Genomic DNA, 15,787 nt, shown 5'->3' with positions numbered 1-15,787 from the left:
CTCCGATAACCTCCAACATGATGTGAAGTAGCTCTTTAATTTGAACTTAATTAGCGTTACCTTGCACTTGTCTGGGGCTGGGGGGGCCGTAGAAGGAGGGGCCGACAGGAGAGGGTTCTTCTTCAGGCCAAACCGCTTCCTGTAAGAGAGAGTCATAACGTCAGTGGTGGAAAAAGTACTCACATTTATAAGTAAAATCAAATCAAATCAAACTTTATTTATATAGCACATTTACAACAGCTCAAAGCTGGCCAAAGTGCTGAACATGGTTAAAATAAGGTAATTTAGACACAAAGAGGCATCAACAAATGATATATACACAGGACCAAAAACAAGAGAAAAACAAGAGAAAAACAAAAGAGAAACAAAACAATGCAGAGTTAGGACAGAACAGGATAGCTAAATGCGACTAAAAGCAAGAGAGAATAAGTGAGTTTTTAGTAAGTTTTTAAAAGCCCCAATCGACTGGGCAGATCTTGTCCAAGTAAAAGAGTCCGGAATTTCAAAATGTACTAGAATAAAAGTACAAAAGTATTGGCATCAGAATGTACTTAACTCTTTCACTGCCAGACTTATGTCTGGCTGTGTTTGCCCACTGCCAGCGATTTTTTTCGATTTTCTTACCTTTTGAAGTAGTCACAGAATATTTATCTCCAGTATGATGGATCCCCTGATGGTTGCTAATCACTGAGGGTTTCACTGTGCGTCCGCGAAATGTCATCAAGACATCCTGTTCGCTTTTATACGCCATTGAAAATAAAATGTCTCGGCCAAAATACATGGTAAAAAAAAAAGTACACAGGAGCCGAGATACAGGATTTTTAAGTAATAAGTTAACCAAGAAGTGAATGGCACAGCAAATCTTCAGATCACGATATCTTGGGTTCTGTGTGAGATTTCTTTTTTTTTAAATTACATTTTTTACGTCAGTGGTAGTATTGGTAATCGGGAAAAAAATATGTTTTTTTTTACGTCAGTGGCAGTGAATGAGTTAAAGTAGCAAAAGTAAAAGTACTCATTATGCAGAATGTCCCATTTCAAGTTCTCAAATGTATACAAATCTTTCGAAAATAGCAGATCTATAAGCTCACGATGTGTCACATCGCGACGCATTGTGAACTGTTTAGATATTCAACCATTTAAACCCTATATACTTTGTTGATCGGGTTCCCCCAGGGGTCTATACCACTTTTTTCCCCTCTACACCTAGTCTCTTTGTCAGAGATAGTTGTAGATCTGCTATTTTAGTCGCTTGTTTGCCTATTTTATCCAAACGTTTGCCTATTATGGCATGGAATAGGGCCACTAGATTTCATTGCGAACGCAGCGGAAGGAGTCGCGCACCGAAGGCAAGTTGCGCAAGTGGAGCTTACTTTGAAACCGTGCTCGGGTTGTGTGTGTGTCCGTCTGTGTGCAGTTGCCTGTGTGCAGCTGCGCCCCCATGTGACTCGCGCTCTCATTGGCTGCTGACAGATCTCAGAGTGCACTACAGTGTGGCTGCAATCAGCCTGCCCCTGGGTGACTAATTACACTCCTCTGAGAGAAATATAGCAGCTACAGTCAAAAATAACACATATAAAAGCATCTACACGAGTTCATCTATTGGGATATCTAAGAATTCCATATAATTTGTGCATATTTCAGGCCGGATGGCAAGTTGAAAACGCCTTAGTTTGAGGACAGTTTTAGATTTCTTCTTGCTATGTTATTTTCGAGCTGCGTTCGCTTCCCGCGTCTGCGCGTCTTACTTGTGTGGTAAAAAACCCTAAACCGTGTGTATGTATGCGTGTGTGTGAGTGTGTGAGTGTGTGTGTGTGTGCCCGTGCGCGCGTGTGAGAGTGTGTGTGTGTGTGTGTGTGTGTGTGTACCTAGCAGGTGGTGGAGGAGGTCTGTTGTAGGGAAGCCGGCACTTTTGCCGTGACACCTTGAGCACCCTCAGGGCCTCTTTAGCGACTCTATTAGCCTCCGCCTCCACCAGAACGTAGTCAGCGCTGGACGAGTCCATGATGGTGTCATGTTGCATCACACTGTGGATGCCTGAACCACAGCAAGAGAGGAAGAGTTTAAACACTTTTCAACCTGGAGTTCCTTATTTTGTGAACGTCATTAAAAAAAATTAATTAATCCCCCCCAAAAAAAAACACATTTTGAATTTTCTAAAACATCCTAAGAATACATAAACAAGAACCTCTTATCTCCGTATTTCAACTTAACTAATGCCGTACTTCGCCATTCTATGTCACTCAAAAGTAGCAAAAATAGCAAATCTACATCTTGTAGATCTGCTATTTGTGCTATTTCTTTATTTAATTTCAAATACATTTAGTTATACTTATGTTAACTTTATTAACTTAAATACAATGGACATTTTTTTAACAAATTAATCCCCCCCAAAAAAAAACACATTTTACATTTTCTAAAACATCCTAAAAAAAATACATTAAAAAAAATCCCAAACAAAACATTTTTAGATTTAAAATGTCTTTCTTTCTACCGTATCTACAAGCTCACAACACGTATAGCAGCACAGTGATGAAACATAAAATAATCGATTACAGTTTCATTCACACAAGAAGCCCACACGCAAACGTACCGGATTTCTTGAAGAGAAAACATAAGTTTTCTGAAAAACGTATGTTTCTATATCAGTGGTGCTCAATCTTTTTCATGTCAAGGACCCCCAAAATTATATGTATTTGGCCGCGGACCCCCATCCAAATATTTTGTTCCAGGGACCCCCCAGAAGCAAAGATTTGAGTTAAAAATGTTCGCTTTAAAAATATATATATTCAAAGATTTGCACACATTTTCACGAATTTTCAAAAATAGCAGATCTACAAGCTCATAGCGCGGCACTCGGTGCCGCGCTATGAGCTTGTATATCTGCTATTTTTGAATAGCCCAAAGTGTAAAATAATGCTTTTTAGCTCAAATCTAAAAATGACACAGTTCCAGGTCTTAATGCGTTAAAATGTCTTTCTTTCTACCGTATCTACAAGCTCACAACACGTATAGCAGCACTAGTGATGAAAAATAAAAGAATGGATGACAGTTTCATTCACACAAGAAGCCCACACACACACACACACACACACACACACACACACACACACACACACACACACAACGTACCGGATTTCTTGAAGAGCTTGGCTAAGACGTAATCATCGTTCTGCTTCTGATCCCGATCGCCGTCTTCGGCCTCCTTGTTGTACGTCTTCCTCTTCACCAGGTGAGAGATCCGCTGACCCTCACAGCGAGCGTCCCCCCCGGGTCTCTTGTGGTGCTTCCTCTTCTTCTGTGTCGTTGTGGCGGGGGCGTTGGCGGGGGCGGGGGTGTCGGTTTGGTCGTGGCAGTGCTTCCTCTTCTCCCTGTGTTTCTGAGGACTGTCTCTGTGTGTGTACTCCGGGTAGGCCTGTCAAAATTATTACAGAATCGTCGAATCGCATTTATTTGAGATAATCGCAATTATTTTTTGCATAATCCTAACCCTAATGCCATGTTGAAAAATGCACATTCACACATTTTCAAATATAAAAAATATATATATATATTAAAAGCTTACAACGCGTCACAAATTGAGACGTTGTAAGGTTGTAGATCTGCTATTTAAATTATTAAATGTCAATAATATATTTTTAAATATTTAAGTTATTTGTCATATCTGCCCCCTGTGCAATTTTTTTATTACGAAGCATAAAAGGCAAACAAAAATGATTTGTATTCATGTGCTCCAAATGTTCAACGGCCAAACACACAATTAAATTGTTAATCGCAATTGTTTGAGTGACAATTAATCGTCAACTTAAATTTATAATGGTGCAGCCTTACGTGCGGATGGTTGGATGATGAGTCACAGTGTTTGCTTGTTCGTTTGTGTCCGGTTCCGTCGGAGTCTCTGCGTTTCTCTCCTGAATGCTGTGGAACGTTTGGTGGAATATTATTTGGCCCCGTGGTAGCTGCACCGTTTGGACTGGTGTTTGGACTGTCTGTCAGTCCGTTTGGTTTATCCTGAGAGTTCGCGCCGCCGCCGTGTGAGGCGGTGTCCTCACCTCCTGGCGCGGGAATGTGATTGGTCGAGGAGGGTCTGTCCTCTGGAGGAGGAGCACGGGTCTGGTTGGCTGAGGAGTGTTTCCGTGCGTGGTTGCTGGACCTGTGATGTTGTGACCTTGGCCTCTCTGGTTTCCTTGGCACCGTAACCTCTGATCCTATACCTACGGTCACATCAAACAATCAAAACATGTTAATTAGGCATTTGTTTAAAATCATTTATCAAACAGCAGTATTTCACTGAAGAGGCCGAGTCCCACACGACTAGATTGTCTAGTTGCAGTGTTCATTTTGTTGACTAAGACTAAAAGACTAACATTTTGATAAAACTAAATGGTGTGTTATTCAAAAGACAAAGACTAAGTCTAAATCAGAATTTGCTGTCAAAATTAACACCGCATTATTTATGTTCTTTATCTTCCCTGGATTCAAACCCCGGGCTCCCGCGTGAGAGACCAAACATCTACCGCTTTTCCAGGGAGATGCACATATGAGCTTCAGGCAGCACAACTTGTCAACCAGTAGGTGTCCTACCCGACACCAGCGGAGTCACAATGTCTCAATGGAAGAAGTATGGAGACCACATCCAACCAATGCAGATATGCTAAATATATTGTATTAACATAATCTTTACTAATTTTAATACTATTTAAGTTCCAAGAAAAACAAAGTGTCTGACCTGCGAATATGGCGCTGGTCTCTGTTCCCTCTGCTCCGTCTGGAGCGGCCAGCGTGAACAGTTCATACATGTCGTTGGACTTGAAGAAACGTCTCTGCTTGGGGTCCTTCAGCACCCGGTTGGTCAGGAACTGTTTGAAGATTTGCCTGAAAGATAAAACGTTTATTGCTCAATGCTTGCCTGGCACGGCCAGACTAATGTCACTGTGTAGATATTAGTCTGGAATCTCTGTGTGGAACATGCATTTCCGAGGAGCAAATTCAAAAAATGCCTCTGGTGATAAACTCGGCCCATATTTGCATACTGGGTCCTGATTGGTCCCTCACTATTTCGGATGGAGTGAAATCCAATCACAACTGAGCGGTGCCATACCAAATCTGCCGATCCAGGCTAGCTCAGTATTAGGCGGGCCCTGATCTGGTGTCCTCACTGAGCAGTTTGGCTGCTCCATAAAAGCATCAGGTCATTTTATTACAAATAACAAATATAGTATCTACCTATTACCAGGATGTTGAATAGTGATGTTCAACCACCAACACAACTGACCTATTACTGCTTCTGTGCATCAAGACAGACACCAAGAAGATGTACTAACTTTTGAAAAAATAAGGACATCTCTCTAGCCAAGCGAGTGACGGTTAAACCTGCAATCCGTACGTTTCTCATCCTACCCGGAATTTGAACCCGGGTGTCTCTGTGCTAGAGACCAAACTTCCACAGCTCTTCCAACAGGTAACTTCATGTTTAATTCATTTCAGATGTGAGGTAGAGAGAGCCTTACGGGTCCAGTTGGTTCCATTTGTAAACCCTTCCACAGTTAAATGAACACTCAGGATGTCACAGTGTTGACTGACCTGTGGTATATCTTCTCCTCAATGGTCCCTGCAGTCAACAGTCTGTAGATGGTCACATTCTGGGTCTGACCGATCCTCCAGGCGCGCTCTCGAGCCTAAATAACAACAACAACAAGACATTAGGTCACATCGTGGTTAGACAAATACTGTAGTAAGACACATTAAGTACTATTCATCACATCAGAACAAACTAAAACATCTCCCTGATAATGACCTTTGAACCATTGTGTGGGTGTGTATTGAATCAGGATAATAGTGAGGGCCAGTCATTACAATACAAATAAGGGTTGCAACTATCAACTATTTTCTAGTAAATATGAGTTATGTCTGACTTTATTCCACATTATCGAGAAGCACTTTTTCATATTTGTATTAGTTTTTATAATGTACAGTATATACAGTAGAACGAATCAAATATATATATATATATATATATCTATTTTGATAATTGACTGAATTGATTATTCTGATTAACCACTTAAGCCCTATCTTATACTTTGTTGTGCAATGGTGTTGTGCAAAAACGGGTTTAAAAATGAATAAATGAATGCAATAGTACAATAATAATTCAAAATGTCCTCCCAAAATCTAGTATTTTATTGAAAATGATCTAATCATCTTTCTTTCTTATAATCAATTAAATCAATTAGTCCAATCATAAACATTGCACATCTAATACATACATACGTGTGTGTGTGTGTGTGTGTGTGTGTGTGTGTGTGTGTGTGTGTGAGTGTGTTGTACCTGTGTGTCAGTGCTAGGGTTCCAGTCTGGGTCGTATATGATGACTCTGTTGGCTCCAGTGAGGTTGACGCCCAGACCCCCGACCCTGGTGGTTAACAGGAAGACGAAGATGGACTTGTCCTGTAGAGGGATAAAAACAACAGCTCATTCATCTTATCGTTGCTGTCGGGTGGAAACGTCATATGTCCAAAACACTTTCCAGGATTCAAATTAAATTATTTTGTGTGACACTGCATTATTATGAAGTACGGTATTCATTTACGATTCATTGACAATTTGAAATATGGAGATGGGAGGTTTCTGCACGACAGCAACGTTATTTTCCTTCAAATGTGAGTCCTTGCATGTTTTAACCCATTCAATCCGGGAACGCATCTGTGTCATTTTTAGATTTGAAAATAAATCGTGAAAATGTGTTTGAATATATATACATTTTTAACTAAAATCTTTGCTTCTGGGGATCCCTGGAACACAATATTTTCAGATGGGGGGGATGGTCCTCGGACAAATACATATCATTTTGGGTGGTCCTTGACATGAAAAAAGTTAGAGAACCACTGATATTATAGCACCATAAGTAAAAAAAAAAAAAAAAAAAAAAATAGGATTGTAGGACCCCCCAGAAGCAAAGATTTGAGTGCAAGATGTTCGCTTGAAAAATCATATATATCGTTGCCGTCCAGCAGAAACCAGCTCCATTTTGACGCTTTTGCATTTTTTTCCATAAATCAGGGCCATTGAACACCCTTTACGCCTGTGTGTTGGTAAAAAAAAACAACATTTTGGAGTTAGCTGGTTCCTGCCGTACAGCAAAGATATTCTAAGATTTGCAAAAATGTCAAGATTTTTCAAAAATAGCAGATATACAAGCTCATAGCGCGGCTATGAGCTTGTATATCTGCTATTTTTGAATAGTCAAAGAAATCTAAAATGACACAGATGTGTTCCATGTAAGTAAAGTGAGAAAATAAATAAATGAAATGGATAGCATTATGAAGAACACACAGAACTGTTCTGCCTACACCTCCTCAAAGCAAAGGAGGATTTTATATTGGGACTCTTGATTCGACGGTGCCTTCCTGTTACTTAATCTGTTCTGTGTTCCTTCCCTCTTTATTCTCTTTACCTATTCTAACTATACATGTAACTGCAATGTTGAGAACTTGCACAACAAAAAAGAAGAATTTCTTCTCTTTTTACACCTGAAATGGAATGATGTGACAAAGTCGATTCAGATCCTTCATATCATTATAACATAGGGTAGCTGTAGTTTATAGCACTAGTACAGGGGTCTTCAACAGGGGGTCCGGGACCCCTAGGGGGTCCTCAGAGTTACTACAGGGGGGCCACCAAATCTTTGTGTGATAGGATTTTTATGTTTTACATTAACCACTTGAACCCCTAGCATCCCTTTTCTGAGGAGAACTTTAGCCAAAAATAAAATAGCAACGCCTCGCGCTGCGAGGCGTTGTGAGCTTGTAGATCGGCTATTTTTTGGCAAAGATGTATAGGTGTAGAGGGGGAAAACAGAGCAGACCAAGTAAACAAAAAAAGTTGAATCTGAAACACAATTTTATACAATATAGAGAGGGGGTCCCTGCTCCATCTCTCTCTCAGCTAGGGGGTCCTTAGCCTGAAAACGTTGAAGACCCCTGACATAGGTAGTTGTAGTTCATGGCACCAGTAGAGAGAGAGAGAGACAATGAGGTTATAACAAAGAGCGAACAACAGATTGTCGTCGGTTAAGTGTTCTCACCCTCGAGGGGGAGTGAGCAGCACGCCAGAGGATTGCCACGTTTTCTAAAGTGTTCCCCCTCGGGGAGGGGGGGGGGTTTTCCCGGGGAAACATTAGGAGCCATTAGAGGAGGCGGCTAATCCTTTACCTCGTTGTAGCGGGCGATGAGGGGCTGGCGAGACGCTATGGCGGTGGTGCCGTCCATCTTCAGGAAGGAGTATTGGTTCTGCCTCACGAACACCTCCAGGATCTCTAACATCTGTGTGACGACCACAGAGGAGTGGAGAGAGATGAGAGACAAGAGAGAAAAGTAAAGCGTGGTTTATACTCGTGATTTATACTGCAGTGCAGTGTTGATTTCGTCGCAGTGTTGATTTTGACGGCAAATTTTGATTTAGTTTTAGTCACAGTCTTTTGAATAAAATTCCATTTAGTTTTAGTCATATTTTAGTCATCTGAATTGTTTTACTGTTAGTTTAGTTTCAGTCGACTAAATATCATAAGATTATAGTCGACTAAATCTACAGTTGATTTAGTCGACTAAAATGTGTTTTGGCGGTGCCTTGATGGCGTCATAATGGCTGATTTTACACTTGGTTGCATGCTGAAAATAGCCGATCTACAAGCTCACAACGCGTCGCGCTGCGACGCGTTGTGAGCTTGTAGATCGGCTATTTTCAGAGCGCAACACCCGAGCGTCTTTTAGTTCTATTGGATCTCTTCTCCACTAGTTCCCTCTCTAACATTTTAGTCTAGTTTTTATTTGTTGACGAAATTGTCAACATATTTAGTCTCAGTTTTAGTCATCATAGCTTAGTTTTTATTATTAGTTTTTCGTCAGTGAAAAAAGGTAGTCGACCAACATTTTTTGTGATAGTTTTAGTCGAAGAAATCAACACTGGTGGGAACCACAGAGGAGTGGAGAGAGATGAGAGACAAGATAAAAGTAAAGCGTGATTTATACTCAGTATGCAGTGTTGATTTCGTCGACTTAAAACTATGACGAAAAATGTTGGTCGACTACCTTTTTTCAGTGACGAAAACAAAATAAATGATGACTAAAACTAAGACTAAATATATTGACAATTTCGTCAAATAAAATAAAAATGACTAAAATGTTAGTGAGGGATCTAGTGGAGAAGAGATCCAGTAGAACTAAAAGACAAGTCATTTTATGTTTGGTTGCACTCGGGTGTTGTGCTCTGAAAATAGCAGATCTACAAGCTCACAACACGTCGCATTGCGACGCGTTGTGAGCTTGTAGATCAGTTATTTTCAGCATGCAACCAAGTGTAAAATCAGCCATTAAGACGCCATCAAGGCACCGCCAAAATACATTTTAGTCGACTAAAATCAACTGTAGATTTAAAACTAGACTAACAGTAAAACATTTCAGATGACTAAAATATGACTAAAACTAAATGGAATTTTATTCAAAAAACTATGACTAAAACTAAATAAAAATGTCAAAAGTAGTAGCTTGTAGATTGCCTATTTTCGGCGAGAGAAAATGAGAGAGAGAGAGAGAGAGAGGCGGAAGCGCGGGATATCGAGAAAGAGAGAGAGAGATACACGGGCTGAGATTTGGATTAAGTCTAACAGGATTAGAGCAGATTAATATTACATGGACAGAGATACCGACAGGGATGGTCTCAGGTTCCCTCTGAGGTATAATCTCATTGCTATTGACTAGCAACAGCTGGGGCTTCACGCACGCACACGCACACACACACACACACACACACACACACACACACACACACACACACACACACACACACACACACACACACACACACACACACACACACACACACACGCAAATGACATAATAGTTTTAGAGGCACACTTGTGTGTTCTTGGTATAATACAATAGAGAGATAGAAAACACACGGGTGACGACAACCCCACCAGAACAAGTGTGATCAATACAAACACACATGTAAACACGTGAAAACACACATTAACAACCTTTACAACGGCTGATCATTTGGAGAAGCTATGGGTTGATTGGATTTGGGCTGTGTGTGACTTATATACAGGCATATCATGTGTTATCAGAGGTGCAACAGCTAATCGGACTACTCAATTTAAATGATGATATAAAAAAACAACAACTACAAGCCCATAATGCATCGTGAAGCGACACATTGTGAGCCTATAGATCGTCTATTTCCACACAACATCATTATACGACAAAGTATACCCACTATGAGCTTGTAGATCTGCTGTATTCTTTTTAAATCGTGGAAAATGTGAGCAAACCTTTGAATATATATATTTTTTAAAGCGAACATTTGTAACTCAAATCTTTGCTTCTGGGAGATTCTACAAATGTCTTCTAAATCCTAACAGTTTAAAAAAAAAACTGATGTTGCTATAATATCAGTGGTTCTCAAACCTTTTCATGTAAAGGACCTCCAAAATGATATGTATTTGGCCGTGGACCCCCATCTCAAAATATGTTGTTCCAGCTTGGCACCCCCAGAAGCACAGATCAGAGTTAAAAATGTTCGCTTTAAAACATATATATATATTCAAAGATTTGCAGTCATTTTCACAATTTTTCAAAAATAGCAGATCCACAAGCTTGCATATCTGCTATTTTTGAATAGCCAAATACATCTTTAAAATGACACAAGATGCGTTCCCGATCTTAACGGATTAAGCTAAAAAGATAACCAATAGAATCATTTGTAGGAAGAACAGTCACAGCCCTAATTCATTTCCAACCTGTCTGGACTGAGTGAAGAGCAGAACTCGTTGTCCTTGTTTGAACCAGAGGCGTAGCAGGGACTCCACCACCATCAGCTTGCCGGAGCGTTTCCAGAAGCCAAAGTGTTCCTCCTCAGTCAGCTGGTCATCAGGAATACCCTTCAGGATGCGCGGGCCGCCCGAGAACAGGTCGGGATGGTTGCAGATCTTACGCAGTGCTATCAAACCCGAGAACACCTGAAACAAACACGGAACAGCATTCTATTATATGGAGGGGCTGCAACAGTTGATCAAACTATCTGTTTAATCGATTATAAAAAATGAAATCGATAATGAAATTGTTTCGTTTTATAGTAAAAATTGCTATTTTTGCCTAAATTAAGGGGGCATAAGGGTTTAAAGGACAATTTCTCCCTAGGCATTTTCTTACCTTTATTTGAGGTTGTTAACTCATCATAAGAGTGGCCCAGGGAGAGTTTGTGTGTGTGCGGCGCTCTCCCGAGACGAGATTTCAAACGTGATTTCAGTAAAAGCAGATTTGTAAAAAGTAATGGCGGCGCCCAAGTAGCAATAACACTGCACCGACATCAGACGGTCCAATAACGACAGATATATACAAGAAAAATCTATTTTAGAGCGACAGAAATAAGCGGATTTAGCCACGCCTCAAAGACTCGCGTTATGAGCTGCAGAGGTGGGGGTCCCCGAAATGGAGAACATCGCTTGTTATGAACTGGGGGTCCTGGGCCACTCTTATGATGAGTTAACAACCTCAAATAAAAGTTAAGAAAACACCTAGGGCAAAATTCTCCTTTAATCAGACAAATCGATTTAGTCGATTATAAAAAAAATCTATTAGAATTGTGTTGCATTGATTAGTTGATAAATAAAGAATCAACAAAATAAATGAAATGCTTCTCAATTATTCGGAAAAGTAATTGATAGAATGATCGCTAAAAAGACAATCGACAGGTGCACTCAACAGCCTCAACACTGTGACCGGTCAGGTGACGTGAAGTGATACAGAACTTAATGTGTGTGTTACGCCTTTAAACAAATAATTGCATTTACTTTGAGTCCGTAGGAATGAGTTTACATCATTTATTTACAGATAATAGACATGGCGTGTGTTGCGTCTCTGATGAAGGCCCAATGGCCTCTGCATTAGTAATGGTGGTTAATGGACTGAGAGTGACCGCTGAGAGCGTGTGTGTGTGTGTGTGTGTGTGTGTGTGTGTGTGTGTATAATCCGGCTGTGGTCACCCTGGGCCCGCTGACCATGTCCATTTGGGTCAGTGGTGATGAATGTCTGCTATGAGAGAAGTCTCTCCAGGGTGGAACCTGGACTAATGTGAAAAGACCGACCTTACAAAAGCCCCTTAACTCATTAAGACCAGGAAAAATAGCCGATCTACAAGCTCGTAGCGTGGCACCGATTGCGCTACGAGCTTGTAGATCTGCTATTTTTTGAAAAATCATGGAAAATTTGAGCAAATCTTTGAATATACTGCAAATATATTTTTTAAAAGCGAACATTTTTTACTCAAATCTTTGCTTCTGGGGGTCCCTGGAACAACATATTTTGAGATGGAGGGGTCTGCGACCAAATACATATCATTTTGGGGTCCTTGACATGAAAACCACTGATATTATAGCAACAAAAGTTTTTTCAAAAAACTGTTAGGATTTAGACAACATTTGTAGAATCCCCAGAAGCAAATATTTTAGTTAAAAATGTTCGCTTTAAAAATATATACATTCAAATATTTGCACACATTAAAAAAAGAAAGAAAAAAATAGCAGATCTACAAGCTCATAGCACGGCACAAGCTTGTAGATCTGCTATTTTTTGAATAGCCCAAAGAAATCTTAAAAATGACAGAGATGCGTTCCCGGTCTTAATGAGTTAAAGAGGTCGTCATAAAGAGTAGTGGACGCAGGCCTCCTATTAGCGGCATAATAACATTAAGACCCACTCATTAAAACTACAAAAACATACTAATCTAATGATGCCACTTGAAGGTGTGATCACAGTGAAGGTGTTACAGAGGAGAGAACACTGGACTTATGGAACGGAGCAAATGAGCCCCCGTGAGTGAGATGAGAGAGAACGAGGGATAGAGAGAGAGAGGGAGAGAGTTAGTGGGGTTAAATAATGAATAAGGCATGTCTAGTTCCTGGAAATCTTCATCTGACCACAAGTTTCCCCCCCTACACCCCCCATCCTTGGTATAAGGCACTGGTCAAACAAGAGCTCCTTTACAACATTGGTTCTCTACCTTCTTTTTATTGAAGGACCTCCAATTTGACATGCATTAAGGCCATGGGACCCCACATTTGATATGATTTGTAATATCTGGCATAGGGATGGGGACGATAATCGTTACAAGCTCATAATGCATAAAAAACGCTCACGATAATTGTATCGCAGAGATTTTAAGTTGTCGTGAAATTGTCCTCCATCATACAATAGGATGAATTAGCTTTTGTTGAGCAGCAAATTCAGTGCAACTTCCAAAAATAGCAGATCTACAAGCTCAAGCTCACAACGTGTGAGCTTGTAGATCGGCTATTTTGGGGCGAACGTTCCCCCCAGAATAGGGATGCTGGGGGGATCAAGTGGTTAACAAAAGTGGTATTTTAAGTTTTAAGCAAATTTTGATTATCGCGATAATATCGTTAATCGCAATATTTTTTGCCACAATAATCTTGACATGTCATTTTCAAATGGTCCCAGCCCTACTCTGGTACCTCAATCTACACAGTAAAGTCCTCAGTGTTAACTCTGAGAGTGTACAAACAGAACCAAAATGGGCAAGGGATCAATTTGGTTCCATTTGGTTCCCTAACTATCATTATCAGCTGGGCCCCCCCCCCAGGGGTCCGGACCCCACAATGAGAACCAGTGCTCTTACAGGTCCATTATAAAGTACAGAAGTCCTGACGTCACTCGTTCATCCCCCGGGTCGTAGAGTAATTTCTCTATGGAGAATAACATTGGGTCAGGGAGGTGGCTCTGTATCTGATAGTCAGTCACTTATATTTGATACAGTCTGTTTCTGGCGAACATTTAACTAATTCGGTGGAAGTAACATTATCGTTTTCTCACCGTCAGTTGATGCTTCATATCCATAAGAGTCAAACCACCGCGGGGTCATTTGTTTATTTTTGGAACACAGTTCTTATTTGACGCGATATTAAACACGTCTATGGGGATTCAGAATGGGGGTGGAAAACCGTAAACCAGGTAGGATGTGTAAATTACGTCAGACTTCGTGCTCTATTCAATTTCAATTAACACACTGCATGTTACTGTGGAAGAAAGGAAAGAAAAGCGTCATGGTTTACCATCATGTCTCCGTTCAGTATCTGGTAAACCTCTTTGGAATCCAAGAAGGTCTGATACACCTGCCTCTGGTCCTCTGTTAGTTTACAAAACAGAACCTACGGAGAACACACACACACACACACACACACACACACACACACACACACACACACACACACACACACACACACACACACACACACACACACACACACACACACACACACACACACACACACACACACACACACACACAAAAAGACTGTTTAATGAGCAGCAAACATCTTCTTTAAAGCCCCTTGATGAAGTGGGTGGGTGTGCAGAGAGAGACATAGAGAGAGAGAGAGAGAGAGAGAGAGAGAGAGAATTAGGCGTAGTGTTGTGTTTTTAGGAGCCCCCCCCCCACCCCCCCCCCTCCTGTCCTGAGGGAGCGACTTAATGAGCTGAACTGGACTGCTGGGGGGAAGTCAGCCGAGCGTCAACCGCGAGGACAGACCAGAGACCAGAGAGTCACCTTAATGAATACCTGATTCTTTTACTTTGCCGGGGACTTTATTAGCCGGCGTCACCTTGACGAGGGCATCGCTACATTCATCAACGTCTCTTTAGAATGTGACACACACACAGTCACGTCCAATCAAGTAAATACCTCCCCAGTTAAAGAGAGACACAAGCAAACGGAGGCTGTTCGATAGTGGAGGAAACAGAAACCGTGGTCAGAAGGGGTCTTGTGGGGTGAGACTAATACCTGCTCGTTTTTGTCGGGCAAGGCGAGGCTGTCCTTGACGTCCGCTTTCATCCGCCGGAGCAGGTAGGGGTTGATGGTGTCCCTCAGCACGCAGGCGCACTTGTACGCCGTCTGGACCTGGTGAGAAACCACAATTAAATCTACTATCCGTGCACACACACACACACAGTAGCAAGACAAGAGACAACCTAAACTAGAAAAAGTGCTCCTCGGAGCACAGGTCTCCGCCAGGTCAGGTAGGTTATTGTGGCCTCCTGGTGGCGCTATAATAGGCCAATGTGAAAAGGTTGCCATACATTCTTAAGCCTTTCACGGCAATCGGACACTGCATTCATGATTTGGGGCATTCTGTTCCAAAAATGTGTTTTTCGAAATTAGACCTGCTGGTGGTGCTATAACAGGCCAATGTGAAATGGGTTGCATTTCTTCCTCGGCCTAGTGGGAATGTGTGTGTGAAATTTCACGGAAATTGCATGCTGCGTTCATGATTTGAGGTATTTTGTTCAAAACGGACCAATCCTGCAAACTTTGGAAGCCAACCTTAACCAATCAGGATGGAATATGGGAAATCGGACAGATCTGCGTTGATCACATGACTATAGAGATACTGGCCCTCATTTATCAACGGAGCGTAAAAAACGGCTTATATTTTTCCATATATTTAAAAAATAATTATTTTTTTTGTTTTTCTGTTCTTCACAAATAACCAGGAGATAACATTTTCCAAAAAGTTGCTGCTCCATTCACTTCAATGTTAAAAAATAAACGGAGAAAAAAATTACATGTTTCCTATGTTTTACCTGGAAACATGCTGGCAGAGGTGGCAAACTATTTTAGATTTTTTCTGTATTTAAGAGTTAAAAAACACGATTTTTTGAGGACATACAGATCCCGTTTTGGCCGTCACACCTGTCAGTGTCTCCCGTGTTGTACT

General features: G+C 41.0%; 1 protein-coding gene across 1 annotated transcript in view; it reads right to left on the bottom strand.

The window, feature by feature from the left end:
- The window catches only part of ercc6 (excision repair cross-complementation group 6), a gene marked incomplete at its 3' end in the record, with an annotated part of 51,299 nt that overhangs the window by 557 nt on the left and 34,955 nt on the right, over positions 1 to 15,787 (bottom strand). The window contains exons 13-23 of the mRNA XM_084076964.1: positions 14,854 to 14,970; positions 14,126 to 14,221; positions 10,796 to 11,014; positions 8,211 to 8,321; positions 6,328 to 6,447; positions 5,584 to 5,678; positions 4,730 to 4,875; positions 3,832 to 4,214; positions 3,133 to 3,415; positions 1,869 to 2,037; positions 61 to 139 (exon numbers count right to left, since the gene is read on the bottom strand). Of these exons, the coding sequence (XP_083933090.1) occupies positions 61 to 139; positions 1,869 to 2,037; positions 3,133 to 3,415; positions 3,832 to 4,214; positions 4,730 to 4,875; positions 5,584 to 5,678; positions 6,328 to 6,447; positions 8,211 to 8,321; positions 10,796 to 11,014; positions 14,126 to 14,221; positions 14,854 to 14,970 (1,818 nt within the window). The remainder of the gene's footprint in view (positions 1 to 60; positions 140 to 1,868; positions 2,038 to 3,132; positions 3,416 to 3,831; positions 4,215 to 4,729; positions 4,876 to 5,583; positions 5,679 to 6,327; positions 6,448 to 8,210; positions 8,322 to 10,795; positions 11,015 to 14,125; positions 14,222 to 14,853; positions 14,971 to 15,787) is intronic.

The sequence above is a fragment of the Gymnoscopelus microlampas genome, assembly GCF_963454915.1.
Source record: "Gymnoscopelus microlampas genome assembly, chromosome: 13".
Classification (NCBI taxonomy): Eukaryota; Metazoa; Chordata; class Actinopteri; order Myctophiformes; family Myctophidae; genus Gymnoscopelus; species Gymnoscopelus microlampas.
Note: the sequence above shows the minus strand (reverse complement) of the source record. Positions and strands in the feature narration are given on the sequence as shown.